At 45.9% G+C, this 23,474-nt stretch overlaps 1 protein-coding gene across 1 annotated transcript in view; it reads left to right on the top strand.

The window, feature by feature from the left end:
- The window catches only part of LOC126095422 (uncharacterized), a gene marked incomplete at its 5' end in the record, with an annotated part of 138,509 nt that overhangs the window by 76,226 nt on the left and 38,809 nt on the right, over nt 1-23,474 (top strand). The window contains 2 exons of the mRNA XM_049910219.1: nt 21,811-22,028; nt 22,326-22,526. Of these exons, the coding sequence (XP_049766176.1) occupies nt 21,811-22,028; nt 22,326-22,526 (419 nt within the window). The remainder of the gene's footprint in view (nt 1-21,810; nt 22,029-22,325; nt 22,527-23,474) is intronic.

The following is a 23,474-nucleotide window of genomic DNA, read 5'->3' as shown; positions in this document are numbered from 1 at the left end:
CTAGAGATTGCCCCGTTTTTAAGGACGAAAAGCTCATCCAGGAAATAAGAGTGAAGGAAAAGGTGTCGACCTTTGCTGCTCGAAAATTATTCACCAGTCGACAGCCCACCGTGCCCCAGACAGGAAAATACAGCACTGTCCTTGCTTCTCCTCGGCCAACAAAGGAGGCGGCCACACAGACTTGCGACCTCACCTTTAGTACCACGGTCGTCAGATCAGCCAGTGCAAAGATCGCCCGTTCAACCTCACCACTTTCGCCTGCCCTCTCTATGACTCACCCTTCGTCGGGTTCTGCTAAATCTCGAGCCCAAAAGTCAGACGCCAAGTCTTCGAAAAAAGAGCATACTCGTGAAGAGTTTTTACGTACCGCAACTTCACAACCATCGGTTCCTCCTTCATCTAAACATCATACTTCCAAGAAGGCTACAAAGAAACCCAGTTCCTCTCCTTCTCCGCCAAGGCGTGTCCCATCTACAGCACCACCTGGCGGAAATCGCCCTCGGCCGTCTTCTGTGTCGCCGAGGCGCACTGCTGGTGGCCGGTCAACCGGCCGATCGCTGGTGGCAGGGGCTGCTCCTGACCAACCTATGGATCAGGATCTTCTGCCTTCGGCTGAATGCCATTCCATGCTGTCGGTCGCAAGCTCTGAGCAGTCGTTGAGTTGACAGCACCCTTGGTCACATTCCTCCATTTTCTGTTCACCCTATGTCCATTATCCATTGGAATATCTGCGGCATTCGAGCCAATCGGGATGAATTGTCGGTCCTCTTACGATCCTACTCGCTGGTCATCTTCTGTCTTCAGGAAACAAAGCTGCGTCCCCATGACCGCTTTGTTCTCCCTCATTTTCAGTCCATCCGATATGACCTCCCCTCTGTTGAAGGCACTCCAGCCCATGGAGGACTCATGATTCTTCTCCATGATACTCTCCATTATCACCCAATCCCCTTAAACAGTTCTTTCCAAGCTGTCGCCGTCCGTCTTTCCATTTCTGGATACACGTTCTCTCTTTGTACTGTATACATTCCATCATCCACACCAATGGCACGAGCTGATCTCCTTCATCTTCTTGGTCAGCTTCCACCCCCCTATTTGCTGGTTGGGGACTTCAATGCCCACCAGCCGCTTTGGGGATCTCCACATCCTTGTCCACGTGGCTCTCTATTGCTACACGTCTTCCACCAAGCGGATCTAGTTTGCCTCAACACTGGGGTCCCCACATTTTTGTCTGCCTCCACGACAAATTTATCTCATTTGGACCTTGCGGTCGGTACTGTTCCGCTAGCTCGGCGCTTCGAATGGTTCGCCCTTGATGATACACACTCGAGTGACCACTTTCCATGTGTCCTTAGACTGCAGCCTCCACTGCCATATATGCGCTCGCGACGCTGGAAATTTGCCCAAGCCGATTGGACACTTTTTTCGTCTCTAGCGACATTCGATGACCGTCGCTTTCCCAGCGTCGACGATGAGGTCACACATATTACCGACGTTATTCTTACAGCTGCGGAACGTTCAATACCACGCACCTCCGAATTGCCCCGGCGCCCCCCAGTTCCTTGGTGGAACGAGGCATGCCGTGACGCAATACGTGAGCGGCGATGTGCTCTTCGCATTTTCCGTCACCATCCTACTTTGGCCAACTGTATCCGCTATAAGCAGCTCCGTGCGCGATGCCGTCGCGTCATCTGCGATAGCAAGAAGGCAAGCTGGAAATTCTTTATTAGCTCATTTAACACCTTCACTCCCTCCTCGGAAGTTTGGAGTCGGCTTCGACGGTTCTCAGGCGCGCCTAGTTTCTCCCCGGTCTCTGGGCTCACTGTCGCGCATGATACCTTAGTGGACCCCATCGCAATTTCTAACTCGTTGGGTCAGCACTTTGCTGAGATTTCGAGCTCTTCAAATTACCCGCCAGCGTTTCTCCCGAGGAATCGTGCAGCGGAAGTGCGACATCTTGCTTTCTCCTCTCAAAATCACGAAAGCTACAATACTGTTTTCTCCGTGCGGGAACTCCAACATGCCCTCTCTTCTTCTCGCTCCTCCGCCCCAGGACCGGATGGTATCCATGTCCAAATGTTGCTGCATTTATCAACCCATAGTCTGCGTTACCTCCTTCACCTTTATAATCGAATTTGGACCGACAGTACCTTTCCCAGACGGTGGCGGGAAGCTGTTGTCGTTCTCGTTCCGAAACCTGGAAAGGACAAACATCTCCCCTCTAGCTATCGCCCCATTTCTCTCACGAGTAGTGTCTGTAAGGTTTTGGAGCGTATGGTGAATTACCGTTTAGCTTGGTGGCTGGAATCCCGCAGTCTTTTAACACCAGCCCAATGCGGATTTCGGAAGCATCGTTCTGCAGTTGACCATCTTGTTGCTCTCTCCACTTATATCATGAACAATTTTCTCCGGAAACGCCAAACGGTAGCAATATTTTTCGATCTGGAGAGAGTATACGATACCTGTTGGAGGACAGGCATCCTCCGCACACTGTTCTCTTGGGGCTTTCGAGGTCGGCTGCCCCTTTTTCTTCGCGAATTTATGGCAGAGCGCACATTTAGGGTGCGGGTGAACACTACTCTCTCCCGTACTTTCTCCCAAGAAAACGGGGTGCCCCAGGGATCCGTGCTGAGTGTTGTACTGTTTGCCATCGCCATAAATCCAATTATGGATTGTCTCCTTCCTGATGTCTCGGGCTCCCTCTTTGTGGACGATTTTGCGATCTACCACAGCTCTCAACGGACCAGCCTTCTTGAACGACGTCTTCAAGGATGTCTCGATCGCCTCCACTCGTGGAGCATCGAAACCGACTTCCGTTTCTCAATTTTTGGCGACGTAAGGAGTTTCTTCCGCCCTCCTTACATCTAGGTCCTGTCAACCTTCCGTTTTCAGACGTCGTTAAATTCTTGGGTCTTATGTTTGACAGAAAACCGTGCTGGTCCTCCTATGTTTCCTATCTTTCGGCTCGCTGTCTGCGATCGCTTAACACCCTCCGTGTCCTGAATGGTACCTCCTGGGGAGCGGACCGAGTGGTCCTTCTCCACCTCTATCGCGCCTTAGTGCGCTCGAAATTGGATTATGGAAGCATAGTCTACTCCTCTGCTCGGCCGTCTATTCTTCGGCGTCTCGACTCTATCCACCACCGTGGATTACGTTTATTGTCTGGAGCTTTTTATACTAGCCCTGTGGAAAGCCTTTATGCTGAGACTGCTGAACCTCCGCTATCCAATCGGCGAGCAGTCCTCCTGAGTCGTTATGCTAGCCATCTGTCTTCCATGCCTGCTAATCCAGCCCATGACCTTTTTTTCGACGCCTCCTTTGATGTAGGGTATGCAGGCCGCTCCTCCTCCCTACTACCCCCGGGAGTCCACTTCCGTCAACTGCTCCATTCTCTTTCCTTCCGCTTTCCTAAAACCTTTTTGCAACTTGGGGTACAGCACCGCCTTGGCTCCGTCCCCGGATCTGCCTGCTCCGTGACCTTTGTCAATTTCCCAAGGATGGTACCCCTACACTTGTTTATCGTCGGGCATTTGCTGCTCTATGTGCACAAATGACGGACGCCACATTTATTTACACCGACGGCTCGAAAACATTGATAGGTGTAGGGAGTGCCTATATTGTTGGCGACACCCCAAATCGCTTTCGGCTTCCCGACCAGTGTTCGATTTATACTGCGGAGCTTTACGCTGTTCTCCAGGCTGTCCACTACATCCGCCGCCATCAGCGGATACAGTACGTTATCTGCTCAGATTCTCTCAGCTCTCTCCTCAGTCTCCAAGCTCTTTACCCTGTGCACCCTCTGGTTCACCGGATTCAGGACTGTCTGCGCTTGCTCCACCTGGGGGGCGTCTCGGTGGCGTTCCTCTGGCTCCCGGGACACGCTGGTATCTGTGGGAATGAGGCGGCCGATATAGCGGCCAAGGCTGCAGTCTCTCTTCCTCGGCCAGCTATTCAGTCACTTCCCTTCACCGATCTACGGAGCGGTTTAGGTCGCAAAGTTGCTCATTTATGGCATGCGCATTGGTCAACACTTTCCCGTAATAAATTGCGGGAAGTGAAAGCCCTTCCTTGCGCTTGGACCTCTTCCTCCCGAACGCGTCGTCGGGAGGAGGTAATTTTAGCTAGACTCCGGATAGGGCACTGTCTTTTTAGCCATCGACATCTTTTAAGCGGCGATCCTCCCCCACTCTGTCCCCACTGCTTTCAGCTGTGGACGGTAAGACACCTTTTAATTGAATGCCCCTATTTTAATCCGTTCCGCTCCCGTCTACAGCTATCGCCTGATCTATCGTCGATTTTAGCAGATGACACGCGCTCAGCCGACCGCGTTCTCCAGTTTATTAGTGACAGTGAAATTACGTCAGTCATTTGAAGCTTTTTTTGGGGACAACCACCCCTTTTCTGTAGTGGATTTTTAAGCATTCCTTCTATTTTTAGTTTCTCCAATGTTATGACGTTGTTCCCATTGCTGCTGGTTTTCAATTTCGGTTTTTTACTGTCTTAAGTCACGGGCTGGGCGCTAATGACCATAGAAGTTTTGTGCCCGAAAAAAAAAAAACATAGAGACATCAGACAGCGAGGACTCTCGACGGCGGTGCACTCTGGAGACTGCTCCCCGTCAGCGGTGGGAAGGAGTGGATCGAGAAGTGGATTGACCGCTGCCATCTGGGGCCGTGCCATGAGACGTTCGTTCACCGCTTGAGCAGTTTCGAAGGAATGGGCAATACGCAGAATGTCTTCCAACGAGGGGTTGTTTAACTTTAATGCTGCAGTGCGGACCTCTGGATCGGGCGCCAGTTGAACGACCACATCCCGAATTAATGAATCTGCATATGACGCCTTGCACTGCTGATTGCTGCACGTGAAGTTGCATTTGCGGCTGAGGCCTTGCAAATCCGTCACCCAGGAACGGTAGGACTGACCCGGCTGCTTGTGGTATTGATGGAATTCCAAGCGAGATGCAACCACGTGGTATCTCTGGGAATAATAGTTAGTTAGCAACACACAGATCTCATGAAAGGAGAGAGCCACAGGGTCGGCCAACGGTGCCAACTTGCGGAGCAAAAAAAAAACGTGTCTGGTGAGACCCAAGACAAGAATAACAACCGCTGCAGAGTGTCATCCGACACCTGAAAGGGCGTGAAATGTTGTTTCAGACAATGCAGGTACGTTTCCCAATCCTCTTTTGCGTTGTTGAATGGTGGGAACGACGGCGGACGTGGGAACGTGTCTGAAAGTGGGGCCGCACCTGAGAGAAGAGGTGGGAGGGAATCCCACTTGTTGACCCTGTCCGAGAGCAACTGCACCGACGTCTATAAGACCTCAAAGTGCTGCTGCTGCTGTCACATGAGCTGCTGCTGTTGCTCTAAGAAAGTGAGTAATTTCTCTTCCATACTCCTATGTTCCGTTTACCTCGTCGCCAATGTAGTAACCAAAACCAACCGCAAGAACGCCTTGGGCTGCGGATCGGAGCCGCCAGGCAGGGAAGCCGCCGCCAGTGGAGCATGCACCATCGGGTAAACACAAGGACGAGTTGGACGACAGACCAACGACAACCGACAACAACCGACAATGACAGACAACAAGGAAGAGATAAACAACGGAGGCTTGTAGAAACCACAACACCAAACACCAACAGTAAATCCACTTGGAACCAGAGCCAGGCAAATGTCAACAACGAGCAATGACCAAAACGCAGTACCGCCGAGATAGAGACGCAATCCAGAGCGAGTACCAGACTGACTGGACTAGGGCAGAGCTGGTCCCTATATACGAAACCGGAGGGAGCGGCTGTTGGCTGTGGTCTGCACGTGGCGTAGCGGTGGCACCCTCGCTGCGCGAGAGCCGCTGCACGGAGTAGCCGCCGCGGATGCGGAGCCCTCTATGGACTGACCACGTCCATTTGTTCTGGCGCGTGTTTGACTTCCGCGGCGGGAGGTACTAGACTACTAGCTCATGTCATGAAATGTTTTCAGATGTTTTGGGTATGAAACATGTGTCAGACCAAAACACACCATTGTTGAGTCATTGCTGTCAACCCGTGAAACAGAAAAAAATGCCTTTACTTGTTGACTTGCCCTTTTATGCTGAGTGTTTCGGGAGGAATAGTAGATACTGCAAGAGGCAATATAGACTAATTTGAATAAAACAGTTGCTATAATGTATCCAATTTTTATCTGTTACGGAGATACACCTGTTAGAATGTAAACCAAACAAGTGGCCACAGGAGGTACACTAATGCTCACAGAAGGTATTCAAAGTTGATTTTCATGAACTTAAGTGACTTGATCTCAAGGAGATGCAACTAAAAAACAGGACATTATTAATACACCGATTTCAATACAGGAATGACACTAACTTCTCCCTCTTCTGCATTTAATTTATCCAGTAGCTGTCTTCTGTGTACAGATTAATGAGAGACAGGTTAATGAGGTTCTTGTGTACAACACAATTAGTCAGGTAGAGAATAATGTAGCAGTAGGTGTCAACAACAACAAATGTAATGCTAAACAACTCAATCATGCTCTTCATAAAAGCAATAAATGAAAAAATAATATAGTCTGACTCATCTAATATTGAAATAGATATATGTAATGGAAATTATGGGAACTAATTGTCAACAAACATCATTAAAAACATAGTAATAACACAGTTACTGTGTGAAACCATTTACGATCTAGGAAACTGACATATGTCACATGCACTTACATGTCAGGCATCCTGAAAGAACACAGAATGAGTGCTGAGATGTGCCAGGAGGTGGCACTCAAACAGGGGTCAAGAAAATTACAGGTAGGGCCTGTATGTGGTAGGTAGGTAAGCAGGAAGATGCAGATGAAGAGATAAAAGTTAATAAAATACTGGATGATTATAATTAAAGTTAAACTTTCAAACTGCTGTAGAAATAACAGCACTGGTCAGAATGATTTCAAATTGCAATGGAATATTATCAGACAAGGGGGAAAACGTATAGCAGAAGAAAAATAAATAGTTACAAAATGTAGAAATAGATGGCACTGTAAGCATCATAATTTAATAAAGCATCATAATTTAATAGTGGTCAACTACAAATGACAAATGGATCATACAACAAGGGCTAAGGTGTACGTTTGACATTAAACAAACTGTACCTCTCAGTGTGCGTGGGTTTACAAGTGTGATACTGTTATTTAATAAGCCCATCCACCAAGGCAAAAATAAGTTTTTAATTGTCCTGAGGCCAAAAACCGCATAAAAGCATCACTCACATTGGTTTTTAATTGTCCTGGGACCAAAACCTGCTTAAAAAGCATGAATCACATTGGTTTTTAATTGTCCTGAGGCCAAAAACTTCATAAAAAGCATCAATAAAAACAAATCAGATTATTACTTTCCATGTGACTCGCGCAAAACATGTTCAGTATGCTGTCCACCAATTTCTGCAACAAGTTGAAATCGAGGAACAGCATGTTCCACAACTGATCGATGTGTTTCCAGGATCATGTTCAGAATGTGTTTCGCAATGCATGCCTTCAATGCAGCTACATTTGCAATAGGAATACTGAACACAACATCTTTCAGATAGCCCCACAGCCAGAAGTCACACAGATTAAGATCAGGTGATCGGGATGGTCAGACTGTAGGGAAATGGCAACTTATAATTCTAGCATTTCCGAAATGGTGCTTCAGCAGCTGCTTAACTGGATTTGCAATGTGTGGAGGTGCGCCATCTTGCATAAAAATTATCCCATCCACACATCCATGCTGTTGGAGAGCTGCAGTGACGTGGTTTTGCAAAAGTCACTCATAGCGCTTACCAGTGAAGGTACAGGTAGCAGGACTGGAAGCACATGTCTCTTCGAAAAAAATATGACCCTATAATAAATGTTGCCATAAACCCACACTACACAGTGACCTTTTCAGGATGAAGTGGTGCTGGTTGATTTGTGTGTGGATTTTCCATTGCCCTTATTCAACAATTCTGTGTATTGATGTGTCCTGTCAGATGGAAGTGGGCTTTGTCTGTCCTCAAAATCTTCCACAGCCAATCATTGTCCACTTCCATGTGAGCAAGAAATTCTGAAGCGTAGGTCTCTTTTGCTGGCAGGTCAACAGGAAACAACTCGTGCACATGGGTAATTTTGAATGAATAGCAAAGAAGGATGTTTCATAGGATTTTACGCACCGTGCTCACAGGTATGTCCAGTGTTTGGGCAATTCCCCCTGCACTACATGTTTGCACACCACCACTCATCTCCTCTTGCATTGCTGTGGTCACTGCTTCCACTGACGTCAAATCCATTCGTTTCCTCCCTGTACCAGGTTGCCCACGAAAATAACCCGTCTTTTCGAATTTCCAAATCATTTTCTCCAGACCCATGGCAGTCTTCAGACCAACGCCTTTTTTCAAACCATTCAGTGTGTGGAACTTCTGCAGAGCGACGTGTGCACAGTCATCAGTTTTGTAACACAGATATGCAAGCAAATGTCGCAGATGCAAAAGGAGGAAAAGCCGTGTACCTGACGTGTTTATACAAACTTCAATGAGTCGTGTGCTGACAGGCGTTTTCATTTATGTATTCTGACACATCCAGCGCCATCTATTGATAAATTTTCACACTACTTTTGTTTTTCATCTGCCATACGTTTCACCCTTCAATAATATTCCATTGCAGTTTGAGGTCATTCTGACTCCTGGTGTTATTTCTACAGCACTTTGAAAGTTTAACTTAAATTATAATCACCCTGTACTTCAAAAGTAAATAGAATACAGAACAAAATAGTACTTAAAAGATTGACATGGACGCATAATAAAAAGACACAGAAAGAGCATGACAAACACTTAGAGACCCTATGATGTCACTGTAGGTAACCAATTATGATTCGCAAATGGAAACAGCAAATGATAGGCCCATTCGTTGTGAACAACAGACCACACTTAGTTCCTCATGGCTGCGTGTCGTATTAACACTGTGTTTATATGCAGATATACCCTTAGCACTTTCTATTTGTTTGCCATTGTAGTAGCCACCAGAAAGATCGCGGGAGTCGCACATCGGCACGGCGCGTCACGGACGGTAGTTGCCGCCAGTAGAGTCCCGTCCACCAGAGGGCACGCGAGAATTCGGACGCGACCTCTGCCGGCGTAACAACAGGAACAACAACAACTCCGGCAGGACAGGCCGGGCGCAGGCAGTCAACATCGGGCATGCCTAGGACACAGTCCCGGTCTACGCTAAGTGAAGTGCGACGTAACGTGAACAGTGTTACTACACAATTGGCGACGAGGATGGGATCGTTCTTTCGCGTGTTGCGTCGTCGTTCCGATTTCGCAGTTTCTCCACGGCATGGAGGATTTGGTGCGGGTTTTGGTTGCGCAGCAGACGGAGCTCATGGCCACCATGAAACAAGTGCTTCCGGCGTTGCTCTCCACGCCGTCTGCTCCGGTGCAGTTCCCTCCTCCCTTTCCCCCGTATGACGAGACAGCGGAGGATTGGGACGCATATGAACATCGCCTTCGGCAGCATTTCCAGGCGTTTCATGTTGCCGATGCGGAGGTATGTCGTGCTCTCTTCTTGTCTTGGATATCTCCCTCGCTGTATCAAGTTTTGCGGCAGCTAGCGCCGTTGCAGGAACCCTCGTCCTTGTCGTTTGACGCATTGTGTTCATTGCTGTCTTCATATTATCGCCGACGCACGCATGTTGTGGCGGCTAGGGTCGAGTTCTATCAATGCAAGAAACAGCCCCATCAGTCTTACCGGGCGTGGGCCGCTACCCTGCACGGTCTTAGTCGCAAGTGTCACTTTGTCACGGAGCAGTCGCGGGAGTCGTATGTACATGTTATGGTCCGCGACGTCATTATTCGTTCGGCCCCTGATCGGGAGGTCCGGCAACGAGCCCTGCAGTTAGAAGACCCTTCCCTCGAGGAAGTCCTGTCCATTGCTCAATCGTATGAAGTCTCTCACGCAGCAGGTCAACAGCTGGAGGCGTGGTGCGACGTCGCGGAGGTTCAGGGCGGCGCGGCCGCGTCCACTGTGTCCGGGGTGGACGACGTGCGAGCGGTACAATCCGGCCGTTACGGCCGATCCCGCGCGGCGGGTAAACAGAATTCCGGCCGCTGGCCCCTGTTGCCGTCCTGTGCGTCGTGCTATATACATCACGATCGGTCAAAGTGCCCCCAGCGTTGGGCCGTTTGTCGCAAATGTCATAAAAACGGTCACATTGCTAAAGTTTGCCGCTCAGCCTCAAAGGAATCGAAGGAAGCAAGTACAGAGGACATGGACATTGACATTCAGGAAGTTTCATCGGGCCAGGCTCCCGACGCATCGGCACGCAAACTCTTTATCGAGGTGTCGGTTCGGTCGCGCCGGTTACAACTGCAGGTAGATACGGGCGCGGCAGTTTCGTTGTTGAATGCACAAACGTATTCCGACCTTGGATCGCCCCCGTTGGCGCCAGTTTACCGGCGTCTACGCGGTTATGGTAAACAGTTCATTCCCCTCCTGGGTCAATTCACTACCGACGTGACTTACAAATCAGTCACTCGGCCTATTACTTTTATTGTTGTCAGTGATGCGAGCTCCGCTAACCTTTTTGGCCTGGATGCCTTTCAAGCTTTCGGTTTTTCTATCGCTGACACCATACAGTTGGTCTCCGAAGACGTTCCCTATCACTCATTGGAATCTTTGATCTCCGACTTTCCAGATATTTTTGAGGAGGGCCTGGGGCATGTTTCAGATTTTGAAGCTCACTTAACGTTGAAGGCGTCTGCTCGCCCGCGTTTTCTACGCGCGAGGCAGATCCCCTTGGCTCTCCGCCCTCAGGTAAAGGAAGAGCTCGACCAGCTGACAACCCTAGGGGTCGTTCTTCCCATTTCTTCCAGTGAGTGGGCTTCGCCCCTCGTTATTGTCAAGAAGCCCTCGGGAAAATTACATCTTTGTGGCGATTTTAAGGCCACCATTAATTCCCAATTGGTGGTGGACACCTATCCTTTGCCTCGTGCTGATGAATTGTTCTCCGCCGTGGCGGGAGGCCACTATTTTTCGAAAATCGATCTGTCAGAGGCTTATCATCAGATACCACTTGATGAGGACTCCAAACGGCTGGCAGTCGTCAACACCCCGTTTGGCCTTTACCAATACCAGCGGTTGGCTTTTGGGATATCCAGTGCCCCGGCGATATTCCAGCGTTATCTTGAGCATGTCACGTCGACAATCCCTCATTGTATTAATTACCTGGATGACATCATTGTCACGGGCCGCAGCACGACGGACCACTTGCACAACCTTCGCACCCTCTTTCTCAAATTCAGGTCTGTGGGCTTGCGTTGCAACCTGCATAAGTCAACCTTCTTCCAACCGTCCATTGAGTATGTGGGCTACACCATATCTCGGCACGGCATCCAGCCACTAGGAAGTTTGGTCCAAGGTATCGTCAACCTTCCTCGGCCCACTTCGCTGAAGGAGTTACAAGCTTTTTTAGGCAAGATAGCCTATTACCACCGGTTCATTCCCAGGGCTTCCACTATAGCACACCCCCTGTACTGCCTTCTGCACAAGGATGTTCCTTTTGATTGGTTGCCTGCATGCGAGCGAGCGTTCACCTCGTTGAAGGGCCTCCTCACGTCAGCCCCTTGTTTGGCTACTTTTGATCCCCATAAGCCGTTGGTCCTGGCTACGGATGCTTCGCAGTATGGGGTGGGGGCGGTCCTGGCCCATCGCAACGCAGAGGGTTCCGAGCAACCACTGGCGTTTGCGTCGAAAACGCTTAGTCCGGCGCAGGCCCATTACTCCCAGGTGGAAAAAGAGGCTTTGGCCATTGTCTACGCTGTTACCAAGTTTCACCCTTTCTTGTATGGCACGAAGTTTCAGTTAATCACTGACCATAAGCCATTAATATCGTTATTTGGCCCCGCCTCTCAGATTCCGGATAGGGCGGCCCACAGACTACAGTGCTGGGCCTTGTTCCTCTCTAAGTACCATTATGACATTCGTTTTCGCCCTACAGGCCAGCATGCCAACGCCGACGCTCTTTCCCGTCTTCCGGTGGGCCCGGACCCTACATTTGATCGGGAGGAGATTATGTGTTTTCATTTGGATGTGGCGTCCCGCCAAGCGGTTGATGGCTTCCCGATCACTAGTTCTCGAGTCGCCAGGGAAACGGCGGCTGACCCGGTTCTCTGGCAAGTAGTTCGCCTCATTCAGCAGGGGTGGTCGGCCCGCCCTCCGGGCCGGGCCTCGGACCCTCTTCGTAATTATTTTCTTCTACGAGACCGTCTCTCGGTCTTGGAAGGAGTTCTCCTTCTGGCTACCGATGATACAGCTCCTCGCGTGGTTGTTCCTGCAAGTTTACGAAGGGAGGTCCTCAAGTTATTACATGCGGGGCACTGGGGTGTTTCCCGTACTAAAACCTTGGCTCGCAGACATGTGTACTGGCACGGTATTGACAGAGAAATTGAGCACTTGGTGGCCACCTGTTCCCAGTGTGCGAGCCAACAAGCATCTCCCAGGGCAGCGTTCTCTTCATGGCCGCCGGCAACCCAGGCGTGGGAACGTGTTCACATCGATTTTGCGGGCCCGTTTCTCAATGGCTTTTGGCTCATTGTCATTGATGCTTATTCCCGATTCCCATATGTGGTTCGCTGCTCCTCAACCACTTCAGAAGTTGCAATCCAGGCACTAGCAAAAATCTTTTCTGTGGAAGGTCTGCCAATCACCCTGGTCTCGGACAATGGACCGCAGTTCCTTTCGCAGACCTTCCAGGATTTTTGTAGGTGCTTCGGTATTCGGCACGTTTGCTCTCCCCCCTTCCATCCACAATCGAATGGGGAACCTGAGCGCATGGTGCGCACCTTTAAGACGCAGATGAAAAAGTATGTGCACGAATTTCCTGCAGAGGAAGCATTGACGTTTTTCTTGACGGCATACCGGACCACACCAATGAGAGACCGCAGCCCCGCAGAGCTCCTCCATGGGCGTCAACCTAGGACTCTGCTGCACCTCCTCCAGCCTGGTCCTCGCCAGTCTTCACAAAACGGAGTACCTTGGTTTCCACTGGGTATGTCAGTCTGGGCCCGTGGGTTTGGTCGCAATCCACATTGGATACCGGCGGTGGTCCTGCACTGCCATGGCCGCCGGCTCTATACCTTGCAGGCGGGGGACCGGGTGGTACGTCGTCACCAAAATCAACTCCGTCCACGTTCGGGCACCCACCCTCCGACCTCTCGGACACCGGCTTCCCCATTGCCGGCACCTGTATTGGTTTCACAGGGGACGTTACCTCCTCTCCCCGCTGTGACTCTGCCACACTGCGATGGTTCTCAGCCTTGGCAGCCTCCAGTGGCTCCAGCACCGGCATCGCCGTCATTAGAGATGCCCCAGCGAGAGCTGGCCCCCCTAGCCGGCCCGGTTTCGCAGGGGGCTAGTTCCCCTGTGGTCGTCCCTTCCCCTTCGTCCCCGCCACTGGGTCTTGCCCCTCCTGAGGTGGAACAGGATCCAGATTTCGACAGCTTGTCGCCCGTGCTGTCCCGGGCTCCGGTTGTGGGACGACGGGGCCCTCTTCGTGTGGGGTCACTTCCAGCCGTATTCGAAGGTTCCAGCTCGAGGGTTGGCAGATCCCCTTGACTCCGGCCATCCAATGGATGTGGAGGTCATCGCTCCTGCCCGACGCTCCACCTTCCGACGCAGTGGATCACAGTGGCTTCACCCCCCGAAGGAGGAGGAGTGTAGTAGCTACCAGAAAGATCGCGGGAGGCGCACATCGGCACGGCGCGTCACGGACGGTAGTTGCAGCCAGTAGAGTCCCGTCCACCAGAGGGCACGCGAGAATTCGGACACGACCTCTGCCGGCGTAACAACAGGAACAACAACAACAACTCCGGCAGGACAGGCCGGGCGCAGGCAGTCAACATCGGGCATGCCTAGGACACAGTCCCGGTCTACGCTAAGTGAAGTGCGACGTAACGTGAACAGTGTTACTACAGCCATCATTAGTTTCTTACATTGGTTTTTCATTCATTGTAGAGAGTCTGTGTGTTGTCACTTATCTTTTCGTTATAACATTTTTTTTTTATGTATATTTTCATCATGCGTCCATATTAGTCTTTTAAATGCCAAATTGTCCTGCATTTTCTGTTCACTATCCTTATGTTTGTACATGTTGTTTATTTTAAATTTGACATGCCAATATACAATGGTTTTCATGATCTTCGCATGCATAATCATGATGTGACATGATGTGTAGCACAGATGGAGAAGATTATGTGAATGTATGGAACATAAGATCCGAGGATTCTGACATAGTCTTACTGAAACCGGCTACCAAAATAAATGCTGTACTATCAATCTTGGCCTTTTGAAGATTTTTTCTGGGTTTATTACACTGCATATTGCTCTCATTCTGGCACAGTGTCAGGAATATAATATGTATTTATTTTCCTCTTGATTTCACCAGTTCACAGTGTCAGCACAGAAAGGTCATTTTGGTTGATTTCACAATGCCATCTCAGTCAATCATCCAAACAGTTGTCCCTGCAACTACTGAAGAGGCTGCTGCCCCTCTTCAGGAAACACATTTGTCTGGCCTCTCAACAGATACCCCTTCATTGTGGTTGCACCGACAGTACAGCTGGCAAGGGGAAACTGCAGCCATAGTTTCTCCCAAGGGCATGCAGCTCTACTGTATGGTTGAATCCTTTCGGGTGAAATATACTGGAGGATGGGGTCGACTCAGGAGAGTATCATCATCAGGAGAAACAAAACTGCCATTTATACAGGTTGGAACATGAAATGTTAGAACCCTGAATTGGGCAGGTAGGTTAGAAAATTTAAAAAGGGAAATGGGTAGCTTGAAGTTAGATATAATGGGAATTACTGAAGTTTGGTAGCAGGAGGAAAAGGGCTTCTGGTGAGGTGAATACAGGGCTATAAATACGAGGGCTATCCACAAAGTACATTACGTCTTGGAATTAAAAATAAATAAAGTATTGGAAATTTTTTTTATTATATACAGATGAAAGCCACACTTAAATACTACTTTTCTACATAGTTGCCATTTAAATTAAGGCACTTATCGTAGTGATGGACGAGCTTGGAAATTCCTTCGTCGTAAAATTCGGCCGCCTGCGCCTTCAACCACGTGGTTAATCAGTAACCCGGTAGAAATACGATTTTTGTGGATTTCCTGGAAAGAGGCACTACAATAAACTCTCAAAGGTATTGCCAAACTCTGCACAACCTCAGAAGAGCAATACAAAACAAGCGCAGGGGAAAGTTGGGCTCAAAGATCTTGCTGATTCACGACAACGCCCGGGCCCACACAGCAAATGCCACTCGTGAAGTTCTTGAATCTTTTAAGTGGGAGTTGTTTCCTCACCCGCCGTACAGTCCCGACCTGGCACCGAGCGACTTCCACTTATTCCCAGCAATGAAGAAGTGGTTGGCTATGCAGCGTTTTCATGACGACGCACAGCTTCAAGAAGAGGTAACCACGTGGTTGAAGGCACAGGCGGCTGAATTTTGCAACGAAGGAATTTCCAAGCTCGTCCATCGCTACGATAAGTGCCTTAATTTAAATGGCAACTATGTAGAAAAGTAGTATTTAAGTGTGGCTTTCATCTGTATATAATAAAAAAAAATTCCAATACTTTATTTATTTTTAATTCCAAAACGTAATGTACTTTGTGGATAGCCCTCGTACAAAGCAAATAGGGGTAATCCTGGAGTAGGTTTAATAGTGGATAATTAAAGAGGAATGTGGAATAGCTAGTATAAACACTCCAGTGAACACTTTATCATAGCCAATATTATGAAAAGGAAAGTTCCTACTCACAATATAGTGGAGATGCTGAGTCGCAGAAAGGCACTACAAAAAGACTGTCATAAATAAAGCTTTTGACCAGTAAGACCTTAATCAAAAATAGACAACAGACACACACACACACACAACTCACACACACACAGACGACTGCAGTCTCAGGCAACTGAAACCGCTCTGCGAACACCAACACCAGTGCATGATGGGAGTGACGACTGGGTGGGGGTAAGGAGAAGACTGGGGCGGGGAGAGGGAGGGATATTAGGATAGGGGTGGCGGACAGTGAAGTGCTGCAGGTTAGATGGAGGGCAGCGGAGAGGTGGGGAGAGTGTGGGGTAGTGGAAAAGGAGAGAAGTAAAAAGACTGTGTGCGATAGTGGAATGAGGGTTGTGTAGTTCTGGAATGGGAACAGGGAAGCGGCTGGATGGGTGAGGACAATGACTAACGAAGGTTGAGGCCAGGATGGTTACGGGAGCATATGGTGTATTGTAGGGAAAGCTCCCACCTGCGTAGTTCAGAAAAACTGGTGTTGGTGGGCAGGATCCATATGACTCAGGCTGTGAAGCAGTCATTGAAATGAAGGATATCATGTTTGGCAGCATACTCAGCAACAGAGCGGCCCACATGTTCCTTGGCCACAGTTTGTTGGTGGCCATTAATGCGGACAGACAGCTTGTTGGTTGTCATGCCCACTTACAATGCAGCACAGTGGTTGCAGCTTAGCTTGTAGATCACATGACTGGTTTCACAGGTAGCCCGGTCACTGTGCCTCCACTGAGAGGATCCCTGCTCTCTTAGACCAACACCTTGAACCTATTACCCAGAACCCACCCTCATATATAAAAGATACCAATCATTTCCTCCACCAACTCTCCACAGTTCCTGTCCCTTTACCATACGATGCCCTGCTTGTCACTATTGATGGCACCTCCCTTTACACTAATATCCCTAATGCTCATGGCGTTACCGCTATTGAACACTACCTTTCCTAACGCCCGACGGATTCCAAACCAACAACCACCTTCCTAGTTGCCATGACCAGCTATATCCTCACCCACAATTACATCTCCTTTGAAGGCATTACCTACAAACAAATTCGGGGTACGGCTATGGGCACCTGCATGCCACCATCCTATGCCAATCTGTTCTTGAGCCTTCTAGAGGAATCCTTCCTAATTACACAGAATCCTAAATCCCTCACCTCGTTCAGTTTCATTGACGACATCTTTGCTATTTGGGTCGAGGGTGAGGACATTCTATCCACTTTCTCCAGAACCCAACATTTTCTCCCCCATTTACTTCATCTGACCCTATTCAACCCAAAATGCCACTTTCCTAGGCATCGACCTCCACCTCAAAGGTGGCTACATCAGTACCTCCATCCAGAGAGAGATTTCGAAGTGCATGGCTTTCTCTTCTCTGTCGATAACTAGGCTTCAACTATACGATTACACATGCAGCAACTTTCTGTATCACCTTATATTATTTTTTAAGAAATCGTTTTTGCTTCTCTTGCAAAATTTAACAAAATGGAGTTATGAGGTTTTCATTGCATACCATCAGTATGCACCTATGTTATTATTAGTTGGTAACCTGTGTAACTGTGTATGTTATGAGTCCCCAATAGACTAGCTACAGTAAGGGCATGATAAGTTGGTTGTTAAAAGTTGGCACCATTTGGAACACTTTGTGTTGACTGTTCTCTGTTGCAGATTGTGCCACCCTAGTTTTGACTCTGTAATTGCCTAATGAAGTAGTGTTGTGTTGTCTCTGTGAGTGGACAATTAATTGATCAATAACATTAATTGTACTTTATTTAAATGCATTAAGATTTATGAGACACAATCACAAATGTTTACTAAATGTTCTGAATGCCATTTTTCTTATACTCATTGCCTTGTATTGCAACAGACTTAAATTAATTTCATATTCTTTGCAACAAATATGTACCTTATTTGCTTTTATGCATATTCTGGATCCATGTTAGTTCCATGTCAGAATGTATACCATAGCTGCTGATTGGTGTGAGTCACACATGCTGTGAGTTTTCAGTACTTGAAGATAAACCATAAAACATTCTCCCTAATCTGACCCTCTAACACATCAGTGGCTGTCCTACGTACCTGACTGTCCTCAAGCTAAGTGGCCAACTTTACTTAGCTTGTGGATGAAACATTGAACTCATTTAAAATGAAGCATTATTGTTTCTGTAAGTATTTGCTTCATTAGTGAGCAGGAAAACTACACTCTTAAGAAGCTCGTAGTGTTAGTTGACTTTTTAGAATCAGCTGTTAGTTGCTAGACGCATATTATTATAAAATACAGCTGAGAATCATGGGCAGTGTGAATACTGGATTTAGGTCGTAGTTTGATGATCACTGTCTTAGATTCTTCCTTGTCAGTATGCATGTTGATATATATGTATGTTTATGCTAATTGCATCCCCGTGGTCACTGTTGTGGAATTGGAGCGCCTGGCATGTTGTGACTGTATGGTTTCTGGTTCTCTCTCTACCTGGTGAATGCTGAATGGCAAAATAAGTGCAGATGTTGGTCCATGACATCAGAGTTGCTGTGCATCAGCACTGGGCCAATTATGTATTGGATCGTGTTCTAGAGGTCTACCAATTAAGAATGTGATTAAACTGATCCACTGAATTTGAATTTTTATGTGTAAATTATTCAAAAGGTGGCTGATATGATTGGCTTTGGGATGTACTCTGTGCAGTAGTTGAGTTTACCCTGTATGACATGAAGCTTTTAGGTTTCTTGGCCCCACTAATTTTCCTATGTCCTTCGATTGGTTGTGAATAGGATGAAATTTTTTCTCAGTATATGTTATTTGTTGAGTTTTTAGTGTGACCCAGAATTTTGCAAAACTCAAAGTACGAAGATTTTGTAAACTTTCTTGATGGGAATTTCCAGTAACTATTATGCTGTTATGATAGTTCACACATGCAGAAATTTGTTGTGTTATTTGTTTTAAGAATTGTTGTCATATTGTAGGAGCACTGGCTCTGCCAGATGGTAACCTCTTGTACCTATACAGTCCCAAAGGATTATTTACAATTAGTAATTTTGTAAAACTTACTGGCTGAATAAAACTGTCTGCCAGATGAGAACTTGAACCAGGAAAGCTGGCTTTTGCAGACAGTGCTCTTTCCAGCCTCTTTTCAGTCTGTCCTCACAGCTTCTGTGCTACAGTACATCTCTCCTCCTTTCCAAATTTGACAGAGTCTTTCCTGGATACTTTGCTGGGCTAAAACTCCTGGGAAAAGGATAGAATGGAGAAATAGATTAGCCACAGGCTGAAGGTTTTTTCCAGAATGAACCATTCACTCTGCAACAGAATGTATGCCTTTTTGAAACTTACTGTCATTATGAACTTTTGTGACAGAATAGGACTCAAACCTGGAACCTCATCTTTCTCAGGCAGTGCCCTTTTAAACTGAGCTACCCAGGCTCTACTTGCCCCAACAGCTTCAGTTTACTTCCAGGCTGTGGTTAAGCTGTTCCTCTGTAATATTTTTTCCTACATGAGAGCTAGTCCAGTAAAGTGTCCGTGGAGCTTATAAAGTAGGGAAGTGGTACTGAGAGAGCTGACGTTCTAAGGGCACATTGTGATTTCCTGTCAACACTGTTTCCTACCTCATCCACAACCTTAACTTTATCATCCTCTGAAAAAACCCTAGTACAAAGACCCTATGTCAATTAGTTTCCAGGACATGATTTACACTTGGCTTAAAGCAGCTTAGGATACAATCATGTTATCTACTTCTTCATTTTTCCCTTTTCTTCTTCTTCTTCTTCTTCTTCTTCTTGACCTCGTCCCCTCTTAACTTTCCCTGTTCCTTTGTAGCCCTGTGTAATTCAACCTTTATGGGCCCTCATCTTCCACTTCTGTTGTCTTACGCTAATTTTCTGTGCTACCAGAGGAGAGTCTCAATTAGTTCATTTCCCCACACTACCATGTTCTTTTCAGTGAAGTGATCTATCACGTCAGCTGTTGATAATTTATATGTAAATTTATTCAGTGAAAACACAGACAAACACAGTGCAATGGAAATCCATTGAGCTTTGTTGTGTGTAATCTGCAGAATGAGCAATAAATAAAGTCTATGAAATACAGTGATATTCTTCATGGTAGAAAGCTGGGAATCCTGTATTGTTATATTGATCATTCCAGCTGGATCAAGAGAGAGTATGTGATGATAATATCTGTGACTGGCTATATATTTATTTTGTACTTTTAATTTCACTATGGCAAAATCAGGCAGTGGAAAATCTGGGATGGAATACAAAGATATGAAATAGGATATTTCATACTGTCATTTCACAATAGAAAGTTCCTGAATAATATCCTAAGAGTGTGAGAATCTTTTAAATCATGCTTCTATGTTTTGAATTCCATTCCAGGTATTATAACTTCACATGGGGCACAAATCCCACTTCAAATGATTCCCCCTCCTCCCTCCTCTCTCCCATTCCTTGTATATTTTTTAATTCTTTCCTGTTCTATTGTCTCGTCTTTTATCACCAAGGGACTAGATACCAGTTCCGAAAGCAGTATAAGCTTGGTGGAATATAAATAATGGAAGGAGTAAATGTAAACTGCAGTGTTGGCACAGTCTGTTTAGCAGGCACAATTTAGCTATGCATGAATATGTTTTTCCTGGCAATTCTGAAGAAGTATTTGTCTGAAAATTTGTAACATTGTCAGTCATGTTTGTGTGCCTGTTGATGACCCACTGATATACAGTGAGTTGTTACCTTTACTCCTTCCATTACTTAATTTCAGAAAGCAACACATTTGTCATGTTTAGCTTGTGTTGCTATCACATAAAGTTTGATTGTCCTACATTTGACACGTGGCACTCTTATTCTGACGTATGTATTGTTATTATGAATTCCTTCTTTTTATTTTATTGCATACTTTTCAGATGCCACTCATAATAATGATCAGAATATTAATCATGGCACTCTGAGGTAATGAAAGTCATTCGATGTATTTGTTAATATTGTGCATAACTAATCTTATTTTCTTAGAATTATATGTCTCTGGTGATTACTCAAATGCACATCTGGGCCATATTGTGTCTGGATGTTGTGCTGTGATCCCCTGTAGGCCAACAACTCTCTCTGCTACAGACTCAACCCATCAGTAGAAAGCTGTGAAAGATATGTACAGTCATACCATTTCAAATGTTGTTAGTATCAGAAGAAAGAAGATCAAAGTTTGCAAATGGAGCATTCGATTATAACTTAGAAGTATTTTACTTCATTTATAGTCTCCAAAACTAAATGTATTAGTCACTGAATTTGTTCACGGTGCTATATAAACCATTTGAAAATTAACTTTGCCTTGTTATATGGTACATTGTCATTGAAGAAGGAAGATATCCTCATTATCTATATAGTAATCTGTGATCACCTAGCATCTGATCATAGTGTTTTTCACACAGTGATTGGTTCAGTTTTACCAGAGAATCCAAATCACATCATAAAACTACAACTCACGCTTTCATGAAGCTACCACCATTTTTCACAGTTCCTTAATAACAAATGTGTCCCACGAGTTCATAGGCCCTATACTGCACATGAATCTGGTCATTTGTACTTACCAACTACAAATCTCTATTTATCTGTCAGAACATGTGTCACATAGTTTTTGTTGGATTGTTATAATTACCCAAGAGAGGAGCAGTTTCTGATAGTGTGCTACCAGTATTCTGCTACCACATCCTGACAACTTCTGAAATGGAACAGCACATATGCCCTGCTGCAATTATTCGGATATCATATCATATATTCATGGATTGATAATTCTTGTCAGGTACTTGCAACTATAATAAATGTCTGGATGAGTCTAACTGAAGGTCCAATAACTGTCTGTTGGCAGTACTTTGCAAATCACTTAGCTACTTATTAACTTTTGTGCCATAACACTTGGCATTTCATTGTAATTATTATAACTGATTTAAATAGAATATGTTTATAATCTTTTTATGCCCATTTTGTCTAGATACTTCCAGTATTACAAAGAAAGAAGAAACTATAAATAATACCTTTACAATTGTGGTTAACACTGATGGAAGTCAAGAAATGGATGAGGCTTCTTCATCTAGAATGGCCAACTCTGATGATGATGTTAATAGAATAGAGGAGCTTTTAGAGCATTTTGGTAAAGCTGCCTCAGATAATGAAGATGATGATGATAAGCCTGGAGAACTTAATATGGCGGTGAGTCGTATCTGAAATCTCTGTTGCCGTTTAGCTACTCGTGTACTTTCTAGATTCTTTCTTTTAGTGTTCAACCCTGAGGTTGGTTTGCAGCATAGCGCCATTCCTCTCTTCTGTCTGCCTTCCTCTTCATTTCCATGTATATGTTACATCCAACGTCATTCATGATCTGTTGCATGTATGATATCCTTGGTCGCCCCCACCGATTCCTTCCCTCAGTAGCTCCCTCTGCTATTGTTCCATTGATGAAGTTCCTTTTTTCATTTGTCTGTTCTTTTCCATACACATAAAATTTAGGACTCTGCTGTTAAAGAAGATAGTCCAGATGGTCAAAAAGTTATTGAAGAAGTTAAGAAACTTACTTGTCTGCGTTACCTGAAAAGTGTGTTTCAAGGCCGTAGCTCCAGTGAAAGGCACAAAATATTCATGAGAGGCTCTTGGAGTGACAGAAACACATTAAAATTTAGTTCTGGTGTTGGTCCTCTTGATGATAAGCAGGTGAGTTTTCTTTTTAATTTGAAGATATAAAATGTTCTAGTGAAATTGGAGATTGTAATTACCTGGATGTTATTCAATAAGTTAAGGAGGTTTATTTATCTGTGTTGCTGCATATTTGCAGAAAACAGTTCCAGGGAAACATCTAAAATATAGGGTGATTATAATTAAAGTCATAGTTTGAAAACACTGAAAAAAAAAAAAAAAAAAAAAAATGCGCTGCTCAGAATAACATCAAATATTGGTGAAATATTATTAAAGAAGGGGGCAACATAGCGGAAACAAAAAGATATAATGAACTTTTTGCCACTATATGGCACTGTAGGCTTTGCGTATTAGCATAAATGGGTTTGGCTAAAAATGACATATGAAGTACAATATGACAGCTGTGGTGCAAGTTTGCACATTAAACCAACCATACTATGCAGTGTGCACGACCACACAAGTTTAGCATTCAGCTGTTGTGCCACTGTTATGTAAGCCCATCCACCGCATCAATGACATACCAAACCAGATGGGAAAAATTGGTTTTAAACTGTCCTGAAACAAAAAACCACATAAAAAGCAACAATGACATTAGATTTTAATTGTCCTGAGGCCAAAAACAACATAAAAAGAAACTGTGAAATAATTTTTTAAATGTCGTGAGACTTGCACAAGATGAGTTCAGTATGCTGTCCACCATATCTACCACAATTTGAAACCAAGAAACAGCATGTCCCACAAAACATCGAAGTGTTTCAGGGGCCATGTTCAGAATCTGTTGCGCAATATGAGTGCCTTCAGTTAAGCTGTGTTTGTAATAAGAGCACTGAAACACAACATCTTTTAAATAACCCAACAGCAAAAAGTCACACAAATGGAGATCAGGTGATCTGGGAGGCCAAGCTGTAGGAAAGTTCATGGCTGATAGTTCTAGCATTTCCAAAATGCTTCTGCAGCAGCAGCTTC

Source organism: Schistocerca cancellata, chromosome 8 (assembly GCF_023864275.1).
Source record: "Schistocerca cancellata isolate TAMUIC-IGC-003103 chromosome 8, iqSchCanc2.1, whole genome shotgun sequence".
Classification (NCBI taxonomy): Eukaryota; Metazoa; Arthropoda; class Insecta; order Orthoptera; family Acrididae; genus Schistocerca; species Schistocerca cancellata.
Note: the sequence above shows the minus strand (reverse complement) of the source record. Positions and strands in the feature narration are given on the sequence as shown.